Source organism: Pocillopora damicornis, chromosome 7 (genome assembly GCF_964200805.1).
Source record: "Pocillopora damicornis chromosome 7, jaPocDami1.2, whole genome shotgun sequence".
Classification (NCBI taxonomy): domain Eukaryota; kingdom Metazoa; phylum Cnidaria; class Anthozoa; order Scleractinia; family Pocilloporidae; genus Pocillopora; species Pocillopora damicornis.
The window spans coordinates 11,132,198-11,148,820 of record NC_142676.1 but is presented as its reverse complement, the minus strand read 5'-3'; the positions used below and the strand labels follow the sequence as shown (position 1 = coordinate 11,148,820).

Here is a 16,623-nt window from a genome sequence, read left to right as displayed (position 1 = left end):
TTGGAGTATTAGTAAAAACCTGATCATGAAGGGCCAATAAGCTGGAAGTTTCTCATGAATGGCTTCTCACTGAAAACAAATTGACCTAAAGCTGTCCTTTTTTAGCAGCACACTGGTCACAAACTCTGACTGGGTGATCCCAGCCTCTTAAAGTCACAGGTCTCCTACGTTCTGAACAGTTGCTGCAAACACCCATACCACAGGCTCGGCAGTGATGTTTGGTATCACTTACCTTGAATTCAGTTTGGCAACAATTACAGGCTAAAATTTGACAGTCTAGTACCCAGTATCCTGGCCTTGCTGCATCTGTGATGAACCCCTTAGGGTAAACAATTGCTCTTTTTAAAACACCCACAGCGGACTGAACAACCTCTATTACAATTCTGGCTGCTACTGGTCCCAAAGGGTTTTCAGAATACAGACTTTGGACGTCTTCCGGGTGCACAATTTCTTGAGGAGATTCCTCTTCTAGAGCATCCGATAGATCACTGTTCAAAAGAGCACAAAATAGGTATTTAATATTGAGGAGAACTCACAATCAAGCTTAGCCCTGCACCTCACGATCTAAGTGTTAATCCCCTCTAGCTGCGACAAATTTCTCTCTAAATTGATTACAAGAGTTTGGTGGCAGGTCAAGATAAAAACATTTGGCTGATAAGTTTGAGTACTCTCATTATCTACTTGCTTGATAATGTATGGATATCATAGAGCGAAGTTAAATGTTAATCACTTCTGGGAGTTAAAGTTCTGGATTAGTGTTTTACTGTTAATTTATTTCAAATGACAACCTTCCTTTAAGTCACATGTGGGTTGAGGCTGAGCCTCCACAGTTGACGTTTTTCCAAAACAGCAATCACACACTCTCACTTGTTACTCACCCCAGCCTCGTTCTGGTACAGGTTTCTTATTGGTTGAACATGCATCACAGCCCCACCTCCACAGGCGCGACAGTGGTGCTTAGTCTTCCCGTCGCTGAATATTTGACGGCATACCTGACAAGCCTAAAAGATAAGAAATAAGACAGAAGAAGAAGTTAGGACATTTTTTGACTAATTTGACTTTTAAATTTGTTCCAACCAAAATTTGATGAATAGAGAGGGTAATTTTCTCATAAATGAAGCTGTGGCACTGCGTCAATGAAGAGGTATTACATGATAATTTGGTTTTATCGACTGAGTCAATAATGTAAATTGGCCACTGTAAAGGGTTTCTTTATTTTTTTTTATTCATATTTATATTTTGTTTTTTTGTCTTTCTTTTTTTTTTCTTCATTTTGAGCCTTAAACTTCATCGTGTATGACTACAATGTAGAGGCAGTTCACTACAAACTGAGCCAAGTTTTTTTAAACTTACTGTTATTTCAGAATTTGCGACCCATTAATCTGGAGCCACTCTGTCTGTGATCCAGTTGGTCACTGCCTGACTGGAAGGAGTACCGAGATTGCTAACTGCGTCAGTTACATGGCTGGAATGATCCAAAAACCGTCTGGCCGCATGGCCACCATCCAGCTTCGCAAAAACTTGCTGAATACAAAAAGTGTGTTACAATAAAAGATGCAAAAGACTATTTTCTTCATGAAATGGCTGGAGCTTGTTGGTCAAAAACCTTTCATTTATTATACTTGTCCAGTTAAAACTCATAGAAAACTGAAATATATTGTTTTGTTTCAACTTCATTCTATAAAAGGGATAGCCCACACCTTTTATTGCTTTACTGCCCTAATAACCCTCTTGGGATGTTGTGAACACTAGAAAAGTTTATCAATCACTTGCCTCCGGTTTGTGATTTACTAATTTTTCATGTGTTCTCCCAACATACTGCATGGTTATTACGCTGATAAACCAATAGGAAGTGTATTATATTACTCAAATACAAATTAAGAGTCTGTTTCTGTAAGCAATGTCACAGATTTTCATGAATTATTGGGAAAAAAGTGGCTGGATTTATCTTCAGTAGTCGGGCATTAAACCTCACCCCAGGCCATGCATGGCGAAGCTCAGTCCGGACCACAGTCTTAACTGGGTATTTATTTCCAAACCAGTTCTGACGGCTACGATAGATTACACCACATCCTGGGCACTCCAGAACATATCTGCCGATAACAGGTTTAGTGAATCTGAGATTACAGTGAAAACTAATTGAACCCTTTACACCCTAACATCAGCATGCATATTATTCATGTTGTTCTCTGCAAATTAAATAGTACTGGCATGGAGAATTTGTTTTAAAAGAGCTCCCTTATTGGGAGTCATTTTGTTTCTTTGCATGACCTTGAAGAATTAGCTGCTAGTTAGTCTTAGGGGTCAAAAGGTATGACTTGTAAATCTGCTGACTTAAGGAATTGAATGCTGGCGCATGTTTCCATAAGAACCAGACTAGTTTGGCTTCCTATAAATACAGAGTTTTATTTTTGTTGCTGAATGGAAGGTCTCAAGAAATCGACAAAAAGGTTTAACGATCACCTGTTGAGTACCTCAAACTTGTAAAAACAGTAGGATAAAGAAAACAGTTAGCTGTGGGGGTACCATCATTTTGATAAGGGTCTTTGTTCTTGCAATGATTTTCAGCTGAAGTGTTCTCGCGAAACAAAAATAAAAAAAGGAAAGAATCATCGAAAGTATGTTTGTCTCGTTGCATGAAAGTGTTGGTTCCTAGCAAGTGGGCCAGTCAAACATGATATTAAGCAGATGGTGACAATTTTTCTAGTCACACTATTCTTGAAGAAGTTTACAAAATGTAGTTTATTACTTCTTACTAGTGATCTACTGGAAGACAGACGAATAGATAGCGTCACCACTGACCATTTTTGCTTCTTTATTACGTAGAAAAAGTAGATTCAAAGTCGTCGTGGGTCCGTTCAATGGTAGATTTAATGAAACATCAGTGATTCACTCAGATGCACCTTGTGTAGTGCATGCTATGATTTGTTATTGAAAAGGTGCACGGTAACATGGAATCCATTTTTTTTTAAAGCAGAGCAAGTTAGAGGGGAGATATGAACAGAATAAAGGACACTGAACGTGTCTAGAGAAATTTGCTAATGAATTCCAGCGTTTACAAGAGGTCTTGCATGTTTTCGATCTATTAATAGTTACGAATTCTAAATAAAATCATATTTTCCCATGTCAGGATAACGTCTCAAATAATAGACACAACTAAATAGTAGCAACTAGTGTTGCACAGCAAATAGAGCACTCTTATCCATGCGGTCCCTGAAGTTCACGCAGTTGTCTTGAGCACCTTACACGTCCCGACGACACCTTTTTTAAAATTTAGAATGCCGCTATTTTTCTTAGAGTGATTACCAGTGTTTCCAAATTCCTAAATAATTACATAACCCGTCTGTGCTAAACTCAGATAAATTGTAACAGGAAGAGTGCGTTATGAAAATGATTACAATAGGTTTCTGCTTCTAAACAGCTGATATGATAAATGATGCGACCAGATTTCAGTTGGCTTGACTGAAAGAGCAATGTGGAGAAACTCATTAAACTCGCAATACTCCCCTAGGTTATTAAAGGGCACAGATCCATCGCTAATTTCCATATGCATATACCAGGGATACACATCAACTGGAATTGGAAGAAATTGAGAGAATTTTACAACACTTCCTTGCTCTTTAAAGCTTCACAACACTCGCGAATTTAAGTCAACATAATAAATGCTCAATGCAAGTCTCCAAAGAAAATCATGCACATACAATCCTGACTGTAAATCTCGAATTTGAATGTTGTATGAAAAGTTTGAATCTCAAACGTAAATATCAAATGCAAGTACACTTTGTGAGTATTGAATGTTTATCAAAATTACAGCTTCAAAGCATGGCTTAAATTTGTCTTTGGGTTCAATAGCTGTTTAATTTTACTTAATTGGCGCTAAAATTTGGCATTTTGCCCAGTGTTTTTAAATAGTAATGGTTATGCGATCAAAAAATCAGGTCTCGGTTGATGGAAGGGTGACGAACAATATCCAACGAATTAATAATGCAAACGTGTTTTTAAAGAATGAAAATAAGTAATTGTAATAGTCCAGTGAAAGTACTGAGGGTGAGCGATCTCATTGTAGATGATGTGAGCGTTAGTGAAATACTAGCGGCCACCTATCGTTCTGGCCATATCGTATGATCCTTTGTAAAATTACTGAGTTCTTGTTCTTATTATGTCATATGATCTTAAGTAAAGTTACTGACAACCAGCTGACGAGGCACAAAGTCTGATATTTTTTTTCCAACTTTCTAGAAACTTTCGATAAGACAATGGAAACACATGAAATGTGTAGACTCGAGTGTAGATCTACTATGTCTCAATTTATTCCAAAACGATTACATCTTCAAGCGATTAGATATCTTGTATACGAGACCTATTTTTCATCTTCATACAATCAACTATACCGTTTGAATGTAAAGTAAATTTCAATCAGTTTGTGTAATCTTACATCAGTCACATTGTACAAATATTTCACCGGAAATATTTATAGCAGTGAGTGTTAAGAAAAAGTATTTGTAAATCGCATTTCCACGCACTTTCTTGGGGCCTCTGTTTTGAACCAAACTTTGTTTGCATTGTCTGCTGAATGTTAATTTTCATCACCATTCTCGTCCCTATTTCAAATTTGTTCATTTTTTTGAAAAAAATTAATTTGAGAATTTTTGCATCCGACCATTTTTTTAAACCAGTCTAACTTGGGGTGATGGCTCTTTACGCCAAACATTTAAATTTTTGGCCATTTCACGGCTATCATTTAATTTTTTCGGTTGCGCTAAAATATATTTATCATTAACTTTTTTTTTCAGCTTTCCTTAATGTGCCTCAGATTAAAAGCTATTTAGAACCCATGTTCTAAACGGTCTTTCAAAGCATTCGATTTCGTTGTTACTGAACATTGAGATGCTGGTCAATAAGCGGGGTGAGTAGGTTCTTCCAAACTTTAAGCTACCGCTTGTCGAAAGCTGTTTTCCTTGAAATTACATCAATTTTTTTTGTGCGGTAGCACAGACGTTGAACATACATGTCCAATGTAATTGAACAAATCAAGTTGGTATCGATTGTATCAAAGATAGAGGAAAAGTGCCTGGTTTCATCATTACTTTGGGTGCATGCGGCAACACGAGGAATAGTTTCCCTATGCTGATACTCCTCAGTAATGATAATCATATATTCAAAGTTTTTTAAGAGATAATTGTTTACATTTATAACAAGCCGGCCAAAACACGATCAGCAGAATATCAAATAGTTCGTCTCACGGTAGAGCGCAAATGCCCTAGGAATAAGACGTGGAAATTGACCCCAATCCTATATGCTGGAGTTATCACTCCTAACGGATGACCACTATAGTTTCCTGCATAAATCATCGTTCATGTCTTCCAATTTCCGTTTGATCTCCATATTATTAGTCGCGAACCTCAGTTGGCCAAGCTCTAGCTGTGAGATGATCATCTTCCGAAGAAAAAGTAATGCCCAAGTTATATGATTTTGTCCGGGAATATTTACGACCGCTTTAAGGAATGAAAAAGTGAGTCAAATTCTCAATTAAAATAAATCACCTTTTTTTCCACAGTGCATCGCTTGTTATCCTACCGCTTACTACGTTGAAGGGAACCCATTAAGAAACTTTTCGTATGTACGTAGAAGACCTCAAAATGGATAACTCGCTAAAATGGGTTCTTTTCAATGCAGTAAGCGGCCAGATATCAAGCGATACACTGCGGAAGTAAGTTGAGGTATTTTTGTTGAGAATTTGACTTATTTTTGTATTCCCTGGTGCAGTCGTTAATACTCCCATACAAAACCTTATAATTTCGTCATGACTGTTATTTCACAACATGATCATCTTACAGCTGAAGCTTGGGCTGCCTGTATCGCAAATTGTTTTCGGATAAGATTTTTCTAATTTTTGCCATAACGTATAACTTTGTTTACCAGTAGGTCTCAGTAGGGTGATGGCTTTTATAGCTGATGGTTAAATTTTTGGCTTTGTTAAAGCTACTATTTAATTTCTTTTTGCCAAATTTAAAACATTGAACTTTTACAGTTAACTTTGTTTACGGAGTGGTACAATGATCACCCTGGCTGATGATAGGTAATTACCGTAGAGAACACGCCCCTGATCAGTTAGTCTTAACTGTTTCAGTGTATCGGGTTTTAGATCGCTCTGTCGCTCAGCCAGTTTCGGGCAATTCAACGCTTTCCCGACCATAGCAGCCTTACGGGTTTTGTTCATTGATTTTTAGCGCCAGCATCTCGTTCTCCTAGTCAATAAACTGTTTTGCCCAAACATCGTAGTCTGTGTTGGATATTAATGGTAATTACGGTTAACATCTTCCAGTTCGATCAATTCTACGCCTAACGGCCGCATTATTTTGCTACCAACGGTTAATATTATCGAAACGCTCTCACTATATCAACACTCAGTTGAGTCGTTGAGACATTACTGGGAAAAGAGTTGTCTTAGTAAAGTTTAATGTATAGGCAATGCGTTTAAGAATTTGTTATGTTCTTATTATCAAAGTCGTTTTATAATATTTCCTAATTTGCATCTTCCGGGAAGATCTCCTTACTTTGTAGAAAAACGACCAACTGTCTGAAGAAAAAACAATTTCAATAATTAACAAGTTTTTTATTTCATAAAACCCATCCTGTCGGAATTTGAGTCCAAAAGATCGATGTTAATGGCCGAAATAAATATAAATGAAGACTAAAACTATGCCTTAAAATGTTAGCTCACACAATGACGAGAAAAGTCCGCAAATATTTTGTATAGATCTCACACAGAACGTCAAATACTCAAACACTAAACCAATTCAATTCAATTCTTAATGGGTCTTTCACAAAATTATAAGATGAACGCAGCAAAATCCCGCAACAAATGAGGGGCATAGTTTGTAAGATAGGCTATCGAAAACACGACTAAAAAAGTTTTGCTGCCCAAGGAAAATTTAAACCGCAATTATTTGATAGGAATAAGGAATAAAAGGTTTGGAACTGGGGTGGCCTCCTATGATACGGTCCTTTGAACAACTTCTGTTTTCAAAAGAAGAGTTTCGTTATCTGAACGTAACACGAGTTGGAATATTTACTCTGCACGACCTGTTAGATTGCACATTTCGATGTTTAAAAAATGTTTTGTGCCTTTCAATAAATATGGCCGCCTTCAAAGGAGCAGATGGAAAGCTGTTGTGTGAATTGTTGTCTTCTGATAAGTACAGAGACTCCGCGAACTACCAAGAAAACATGAGTTCACTTCATTTGTTTATTCAGGTAGGCACATATTTATCAAACACTAAAACAGCTTGTAGTTTCATTCAACTATTTTTCAGGAATTCACTTGTTTTACCGATCATTTTTTTTTTTATTTAAGTCTCCTTGTTCTTCTTCGCCATGTCAAAACGTAGGAACCTGCATCCCGAGTTTCCAATACAATTCTTACGACTGTCTCTGTGAACAAAGTTTAGCTGGAGAATATTGCGAGAAAGGTAATTTATATGTGTACTCCGGGTAAGTTGTTTTTGTAATCTATTTCTGTCAATATGCTGAATAATGGTGCGAAAATAAACTACTGGGACGCGATTTTGTGCTTTCGGCTCCTCGAAGATGAATTAAACTGGCGGTCGCACTTTTTAATAACACCTGCGGTACTTTGCAATATTGACATATTTATCAATGATGCAATGATCATTACAAAGTACGACAGATCGAGTGTTGATCCAGTCGATCAGTACTATCTAAATGTGTGGCCTATACTTAATATTTTGATCAATATTCAAGACCTCAATGCACAAGATTTTTTTTCAGAGCATAAAAAGTTTTAAAGCGCTACGGATGTTTTTAAAAGGTTTACTTTTCAGAGAACCGCAAGCGTTTATTATTTTCTTCAAATATTTTGACCTCCGAAAGAGGATTTAACAGTCCGTAGATGTCGTGACGGTGCGGAATGGATTACATAGAGTTGAATATAGCATAAAAAAATGTTGAGTCAAACCAAGTTTAACTGAATGAGAATCAGAAACAGAAAACTGAAATTCCATGGGTTTCAAGTGGTCACTAACTGGAATTTTCAGTGTGCTACGTTTGAAGTCGGCAAACATCATTTTGAGCACCTTCTATGAAGAAACAAAAAATTAAACAGTATTTAATAAAACAGCCTGAAACGCTTTGGTGTGAATGGAGTCTGAGAATTTAGATGTAAATGAGAAAGTGACTTAATAAACCAACAAGATTTCTTTTTTTCTTCTAAGTCGTAAAGTCTTGCAAGGAACTGTATGAAGTCTACAGGTTGGTTTTTTCTTAAGAACGTTTCTGTTTTTTCAGCTCAAAATTTATCATATCATCATGATTCTTTCTTTATCCAATTGATGTCATCTTCACCATTCGAGTGCCTCCCTCCCCCTCCCCCTCGTGTATGAATGACAATACTCAGCGTGGAAACCCAGTTTTAAAGACATATGCAACAAAAGTTGGTGCAATGTTGTCGAAAACAAGATTTGACTCCTTTGAACACATTCTAAAGAAAAGTTTAGAGGCATATTCGATCGTAAGGGAGCGAGAAAGAGAAGGCTGGCATTTTAGCGGCAGAGAAATATGTCCACATTAGAAAGCGCAAAAATCCATTGATTACTATACTGGGACTGGATTGATTTATTACATTAAAACGATCCAATCATTTTTTTTTTTGATAGAACTGATGTCAGTAGACTTGTTGCCCTCGGTCTGGACTCCAAACCAGTCTCCGTCCTCTGCCACATGGGGGATATTGGATGTGGAGATTGAGAGTAGACGCAGTTATGAAGATTGACGGCAGAAAGGTACCTTTCATCACGTCCTGGTTTCTTTATTAATAACATACCTGAAAAAAAATTACGCGCCTCTGATTGGCTGAAAACGAATGCATTTTTCATGTAACACGAGTACAAAGTTATAGCACGAGTGCAAATTACGAATAGCGCGCGAGCTTCCAAAATTTCGTCCGTCTTGACTTTCGGTGCTACATTTTTTCATGGAAATTATGAACAACTAACAGCATGATTTCATGAGCAGTTTAGTAATAATAAGTACGTTTAAATTTTTCAAAGACTACAAACCGCGCTCGCCCTTCAGGTTCATGCATTTTAGTTTGAAAAATTTACTCGTGCTTACACTAAATTGCACTCGAAATCATGTTGTTTCCGATACAGAACTTATTACTGAATACAGATAGCCCTGAGCTCGAAACATTAATGGGTCTAGCGAAGACAAAATTACAAACTAATATCTGTATTTTTATGTTCTTTTTTTTCTATTTATGAAAAAAAAAAAGATGCTGCTAACTTTTAGATAAACACAGGTTCAGATGACGATTCTAAGGACAGACACGACAATACCAGTTCATTTATTTTCGTTACCATAAATCTTACATAACTAATTAAAAACACAATGATGATAATAATGATGATGATGTCAACTGACAATAGAAACAGACGTCATTTTAAAATGCGAAAAAAACTAAGGGATTACTGAATTTGTCTATGTGATGAGTATCACAGAAACAATGACGGAATTAACTTAATCTTCTTCAGACCACTTTTCGCTATTATGAACCTTACTGGAGTGATTATAAAGGATACAACCTTCCTGGAGGAGAGACTGGGTTCGACGGACAGGAATCAAAGGTACCCACCTACTGGAACACATCCTTCCCCAAGATCTGTCTCGGCATGAATATCGGACAACAGCTCAGGTTCATTGTCATCCACAAGCAAGCTGACTCTCTGTTTTCACTGATCGCTGATGGGCAATACCGCGCCACCTTACTGGGTCGTGACAAGTGGAAAGAGTTGATTGGTTCGCAAGGATCATTACAGTACAACTGCGAAAAAGAAGGGTTTAATGTCGTTTGTAGTCGGAGTGGGCATTCTAAAGTCAGAATTGGTATTGTTAGCGAAAACAAGAATAGTTGTGGCTCGTGCGACTCAAGGATCGGATTTGGCACAGAAGGGTACCCTGACGCCTCAAAAACGTGTAGTAACGAGGCCGTTATCAATTCAGATAATGGAGACAAACACCTAAAAGCCATGGGATACATCTTGGTAAAATAAATATGACTCAGTTTTCGCAAAATAAACCTAATGATAAGTCTAATTGTCGATTAGTTTTTGTCGATTAGTTTTATGTCCGTGTATAACTTCTGTGTTACCCTGGATCAATCTCTAGCGATTCTTTCTATTAACTCTATATAGGTAAATTTGAGATACCACGTTGAACATTCAATAATGTAAAACGGCATGTTAACAGGAGGGGAGGGGAGGAGGGAAGGGGGTTTGGGACAACTTTAGGGTCAATGTGTGTTTTATTCAGCGAGAAGCCAGCCATGAGAAACTTCCAGCTTAGTGGCTCTTTATGATCAAGTTTTTATTCATAAAAGTTTTTATTAGTGCTGCAACCTAATGAGGTTTACACGAAAACATAAACGGCTGCGAAACAAAGCCAGATTTCATCGAGGGCTTTCTAATTAAAAGAAATAAAAACCAACAACAAGGTTATCACAGGGGCCTATCAGACTAAAGGATAATAATCCAAAGCAGCAATGGACTCTCAAATTGAACACATTAAAACTGCCGATATGCAGGAAAATGCTCACCACCAAGTCTTGATTAGTTTTAGGCTACTGCATTTGATTGATGTTGAGAGGGTGTCTAGAGTTTTATAGATCAGTCTTAGGTGAAGCAATTCTTGTTTAATTTGGATGCTAAAAGATCTTTCATTATCCTCTTCACCTTTGCTCTTTAAAGAGAAATCAAATGAGTAATTTTTCTTCAAAGAAATAATAAATCCATAAACCAAAAGGTCATGAGAGTTGAGGAAATCATCAAACTTATGATAAGGCAAACTTCAATTTAATAACACCTTCTCCGAACTAACATTGAAAGGAATGTATGGCGGATGGTAAGGAGAACTTACACTGCGATCCAGGGAGTAAAAGGGGTATATGGGACCTACAGAAGTAGGTTCTTAGAACGTTTTGAAAATGCTATGCCTAAATGTGGGAAAAGGCTTTCTGCCAATATTACTGTACCATAGTTATTATACTTTTAAGAAATAATACTACAGGTGTAGTATTAGAAGGCGCTCGTCATGGCGACCGATCACGGTTTGTACCGCTCTGGCTTTTCTCTGATTTTTACCTTTTTATTAGGTCAGGCGGGCCTTGATAACCACAAATTTTACCACAATGGATACTACCAAGCTAGAGCATTTGTTCGTGTGTAGCCATGGTTTGTTTTTAGCTGTACATCGAGCTTATGCCATCGCAATTGTTTGGCTTTCGTCCGCCATCTTGGTTCACCAAGTGCATGTTATCAACTGGTCTGGGTTCGATTCTTGGGAAGACGTCTTCTTTACTTTTGTAATGGGACTCCTTCCTTCAACCCCTCTGTTATTAGAATATTAATTGGTGGTGACATACATCCACAGCCCGGACCAAACTTGACAGCGCTTCGTGGCTCTCCGACCGCAAGGACTGTGGCTTCCAAAATTAACCTCCCAAGGGATGCTCACTTAAACATCAAAATTGCTCATCATAATGTGCGTTCCTTGAAGTTCAGAGAAAATTTCATTCTGATTAAAGATACTATTCAGTCGATTGGATTCGATATTTTTACCATATCAGAAGCGTGGCTGGATTCCTCGGTTCCCGACGCCTTTGTTTACACATCAGGGTATACAATATTTAGACAAGGTCGTGGTCCTCACAAAGCGGGTGGTGGACTTTGCGTTTATTAGAAAGATACTTTGAAAGTGGTGCACGTCGAAAGCCTTTCTTTAGTGGCCAACAATGGCTTTCAGCAAATATAGCTTAAAATACAAACGAGATCTTGTAAATCGTTTCTACTAAATACTGTCTTTCGACCACCTAGCACTCCCGTGAATTTCCTTGACAACCTTACTCAGGTTTTTATCGACTCTCTTTTAAGTGGCCGGGATATCTTTATCATTGGTGATCTCAACTGCAACCTACTTGGCAAAGACCATGAAGCGAAGGCTCTTTTGGAGTTTTGTACAACATTTAATTTAACTCAGTTGATTAACTTGCCAATCAGAGTCACAGAGAACAGCTAGTATTTGATAGATGTTATCATGACTTCAAACAAGGAGCTTGTTACATCAAGCGGGGTGCTTACCTCACCCATGAGCGTCCATAACCTCATTTATCTGTTATTAAATTCAAATATTCCCAGAGAAAACCCTCTTATGTGTCTGTTAGGAGCTATAGAAGCTACAGCCCTCAAAAATTCCAAGAGGATCTTCAATTCGTTCCTTTTCACATTGTAAACTTTTTTGATGATGTCAGTGATCAAGTGGAGGTGTACAGTATCCTGTTTCTTGATGTCCTCAACGAACACGCTCCGATCAAGAGAATAAATGAACCCGTTTGTCACGCCAGAAATCATGCAGCTAATGAAAACACGCGATAACTGGTACAAGAGTGCGATGAAAACAAACGATAAGCTGCACTGGAATGCATATAAATTTTTTTGGCAGAAAATTAAACGGGAAATCTGCTTGGCTGAAAGGAGCTATGTGAAATCGCAGATTATGGAAAGCAAAGGTAACATAAGCTCCATAGGGAAGGTGATTAATAGATGTTTGCCGAAAAAATCTTGCAGCGTACCAGTTTAATGAAAGACATGAGAATGTGGCCAACGGCTGTAATAAGTATTTCACATCGGTTGGATGTTTAATAGGTCTTAAAGCCAACCAGTTGGCCAAAAGACCAAACTTGGACTTTGGATCCAAACGTCTATGCAACCTCTAACGTTCATGTGCACAGTGAGCAGTTTGAATTCCACCCTGTAACAGAGAAGGATGTGGCGAATGTTATCCTCAATTTGCCTTCTAACAAAGCACCCGGCTTTAGCAAAATTCCTGCGAGGATACTTAAGGATAGTTTACCGGAACACATACGTAAAACGGTAACCGTTGCTAGTTGTATCAACAAACTGATCCAGATCAATAGAATTAAGCATTTATTTGATAAGGAAACGCTTTCGTTGATTTTTAATAGTTTTGTTACCAGCAGGCTTTTTTACTGCTCCTCAGTTTGGAGCAACACTTCGGCGATAAATATCCATAAGCTCCAGCTTGTTCCGGCAAAATTTTACAGCCGGGATTATCTTAGGGCTTCGCAAATATAATCATATCTCTGCAGGCCTGAGATAACTTCGATGGCTAAACGTCAAACAAAGACTTGTGGTCAATGATGCAGTTATGATGCATAAATGTCTTCAAGGACTGTCACCTAGCTACTTGTCGGACAAATTCGAGCTACTATTCACTACAGGCAGACAAGATATGGAAACATCTAGGTTAGATGACGATCACTGTATATAGTTATCATTTAGTTATCCTTGCAGATAGTTTTTTATCAATTAGTGATGTAATTAATTGATTTATTTAGTTATTCTTCTAAATAGCTTTTACATAGTTTTTATCAATTAATACTGTAATTAATTTATTCATTTATCTATTTAATTTTATTTTAATATTGATGCTGAAAAGCCCCTTTTAGGGATACTCAATAAATTGTATGTGTGTATATAAATGTGTAAGATATGATAAGTCAAAATAACTAAACCCAATAATTCTTTCCTTGTAAAAAGTTTGGGTTAAATGTTTTCCATGCATATTTCCATGCTTGTATTTCCTGTGAGCATTTTACTTAATAAGTTTACTTCTAATTTTTGTCTGCTACAATTGATGATAAACATTTTTCAGTCTGTTCTGTGCCAAAATGTCTTTGTAATTTTTCTCGTACTCTGCCTCCAACTCCCATTGGGTGGGATGCCAGTCTATTGCAAGTAAACCCTTTCCTCCCTATAAATTACTATGTATATTCTCCACACTGTTCTCCATGTTTTCTAAGGAGCCGAGGAGGAGAATTGGTTTAACAATCCAGAGCGTTAGTCAATGGTCAATTACTTGATTTTGGTGACCTTAATGTTTGATCGAGGGGTGAAATTTTCAGAGAAATTAGATGCTTGTCACTCTTAGGGTCAAAAGTTTAATAAATGTTTGATTAGCCATTTTTTTAATTGTTTAATTCCCGTAAAGGACAATGGATTCTGAGAATAGGAAATGAAATGCTTTTTCAGTTGATGGGAGTGATGTCAAAAAACCAAAAAAAAAAAAAAAGAAAAGAAATTACAACAGCCAACTGGAATACAGGAAAACGTCGCGGGGAGCCAATGAGATTTCAAAGCTACCACAAGCAAAATGCCTGAGGGCTGAAATAGATGAGACATGTAATAAGTTCAGAGAGCAGTGCAGGTTTTTTAGCCAGAAAAAAAAAACTCAGCGCAGGAGAAAAATTACCCTTCTATTTGTTAAAGTGGAATATGTGTGCTGACCTCGCACAGAGGCTAGGTGTGAAAAAAAAGTTATCAGCAAAATGTTTCCGAGACGGAACTAGGGTGAAAAAAGTGAAAAACGATAAAAAGCGAATTGTATGTGGCTTTCATTTCAAAGAACATCATTTTAAAAGAGAGTCTAACCGTGAGACTCTGAGAATCAGCGGGAGATTTACAACGAAAGGGTAAATAAAGTGATAGAGAGAAAAGAGCGTAGAAAGGAGGGCACCTAAGTAAAACTAGCGATGTGGTGGAGAGACAAGTTAAGTCACGGAAGATTGTTACGTCTGAGCCGCAAGTCCAAGGTAGCTATCAGATAAGTACCCCGCCCGACCTTAGATGAGCTAATAAGTTCAGAGCTATGCGTCTACATCTCACTGAAGGCAACGAAAGATTAAACTGCAATAATAATAATAATAATAATAATAATAATAATAATAATAATTTGTTACTTATAAAGCGCAAAATACATGTGGATATGATCTAATGTGCTATACAATAAGACTTAGCAAAATAAAATATGAAAACGAACTATAAAAGGCTAAGAATATACAATTTGACTAACTAAAAACGAACTATAAAAGCAAACATGAAAGAAATGTGTTTTAGGAAGTGTTTTAAAACAATTAAGATCATTTACTGCTCTTATATTTGATGGCAATCTGTTCCAAAGTTTAGGAGCAGATGCCATAAATGATCTATCACCTAAAGTTTTCTTAGTTATGGTCCTAGGTGGCAATAATTGTAGTTCAGACTGAGATCGTAACACCATACGTCCGAATTGTTGCTTAACGTTAATTAGATCCGTAATGTACTGAGGTGCCAGCCCGTGGATAGCCTTGAACGCTAAAATAAGTAATTTAAATTCAATTCTGAAACAGACAGGTAACCAATGTAAGGAAAACAAAGTAGGAGTTATATGACAAAAACGGGAAAGGGAACAAACAAGTCGGGCAGCACTGTTCTGAATACGTTGCAACTTGTTGAGATGTGCGGCTGGTAGACCATACGGCAAACCATTGCAATAATCGATACGTGCGGTGATGAATGCATGAACGAGTGTTTGTGTGGAGTCTTTAGGTACTTTCTGGTGCGTCTGGTGTTATACAGGTGAAATGGCAAGGTCTTACGCATCTTTTTTTATATGACAGCCCACGTTCATGTTTTCATCAAACCACGATCCGAGGTTTTAACGGCAGTCACAGGACTGATAGTAGCGTCACCACCGACCAGCCCTTGATGTCAACGAGCGAGCTTTTGTCTCGTTCCGATTAGTATAAATTCTGTCTTAATATCATTTACTTTAAGCTTTTCTTTAAACATCCAACATCTGATGGCGCTGATACAGCGTTCCATAGCGTCCATTGCGTTGCTTTGAGCCTTGCGAACTAATCAAGTCTTTCATATTTTTCTAAACTAACAGAATAAAAAAACCCGACTGAAAAATACAGATATTATTCTCTAATTTTGTCTTCGCTAGACCCATTAACGTTTCGAGCTCTGGGCTATCTGTATTCAGTAACAAGTTCTGTGTAAAGCATATAGAGGTAACAACATGATTGAGACTGCAATTAAGTGTTAAAAAGCAAAGATAGCGTAATTGTACGAGCCCGTAGGACGAGTGCGATTTGTAGTCCTCGAAAATTTTTAGGTGCTTATTTATGCCAAATTGCACTCAAAATCATGTTGTTACTTGTTAATAATTTATATTAGAAGTGTAGCACAGAAATTTAAGACGGATGAAGTTTTGGCAGCTCTCGCGCGCTATTCGTAATTTGCATCCGTGTTACAATTTTGCACTTGTGGTACACGAAAAATGCTTAGCTTGTTTTCAGCCAATCAGACACGAAAAAAAAAATTTAAAGAAACCAGAACGTGATAAAAGGTACCTTAGTGCCATCAATCTTCATAACCGGCGTCCACCCTCCATCTTCACACCCAAAATCTCCCATGTGGCAGAGGACGGAGACTGGTTTGGAGTCCAAACGGAGGGTAATCAGTTTGCTGACATCAGATCTATCAAAAAGACTGATTTTATTAATTTAATGTAATAAGTCGCTTCAATCCCAGTATAAAAATCGACGGGTTTTCGTGCTTCCTAGTGTAGAGATATTTCTCTGCTGCTAAAATGCCAGCTTCCTCTTCTCGCTCCCTACCGATCGAATATGCGTCTAGATTTTTCCTTTAGAATGTGTCCAAAGGAGTTAAATCTTGTTTCAAACAACGTTGCCCGTACTTTTACATT

The 16,623-nt window shown here is 37.5% G+C and overlaps 1 protein-coding gene across 1 annotated transcript; it reads right to left on the bottom strand.

The window, feature by feature from the left end:
• Positions 1-85: 85 nt before the first annotated feature.
• On the bottom strand, positions 86-2,805 carry LOC149042555 (zinc finger FYVE domain-containing protein 1-like). Its single transcript, XM_089213611.1, has 5 exons — positions 2,768-2,805; positions 1,976-2,093; positions 1,462-1,524; positions 868-1,001; positions 86-488 (listed from the first exon to the last, which is right to left on the bottom strand). Exons 1-5 carry the CDS (start codon positions 2,803-2,805, stop codon positions 86-88), a joined length of 756 nt encoding a protein of 251 aa, XP_089069737.1.
• Between the last annotated feature and the right edge of the window lie 13,818 nt (positions 2,806-16,623).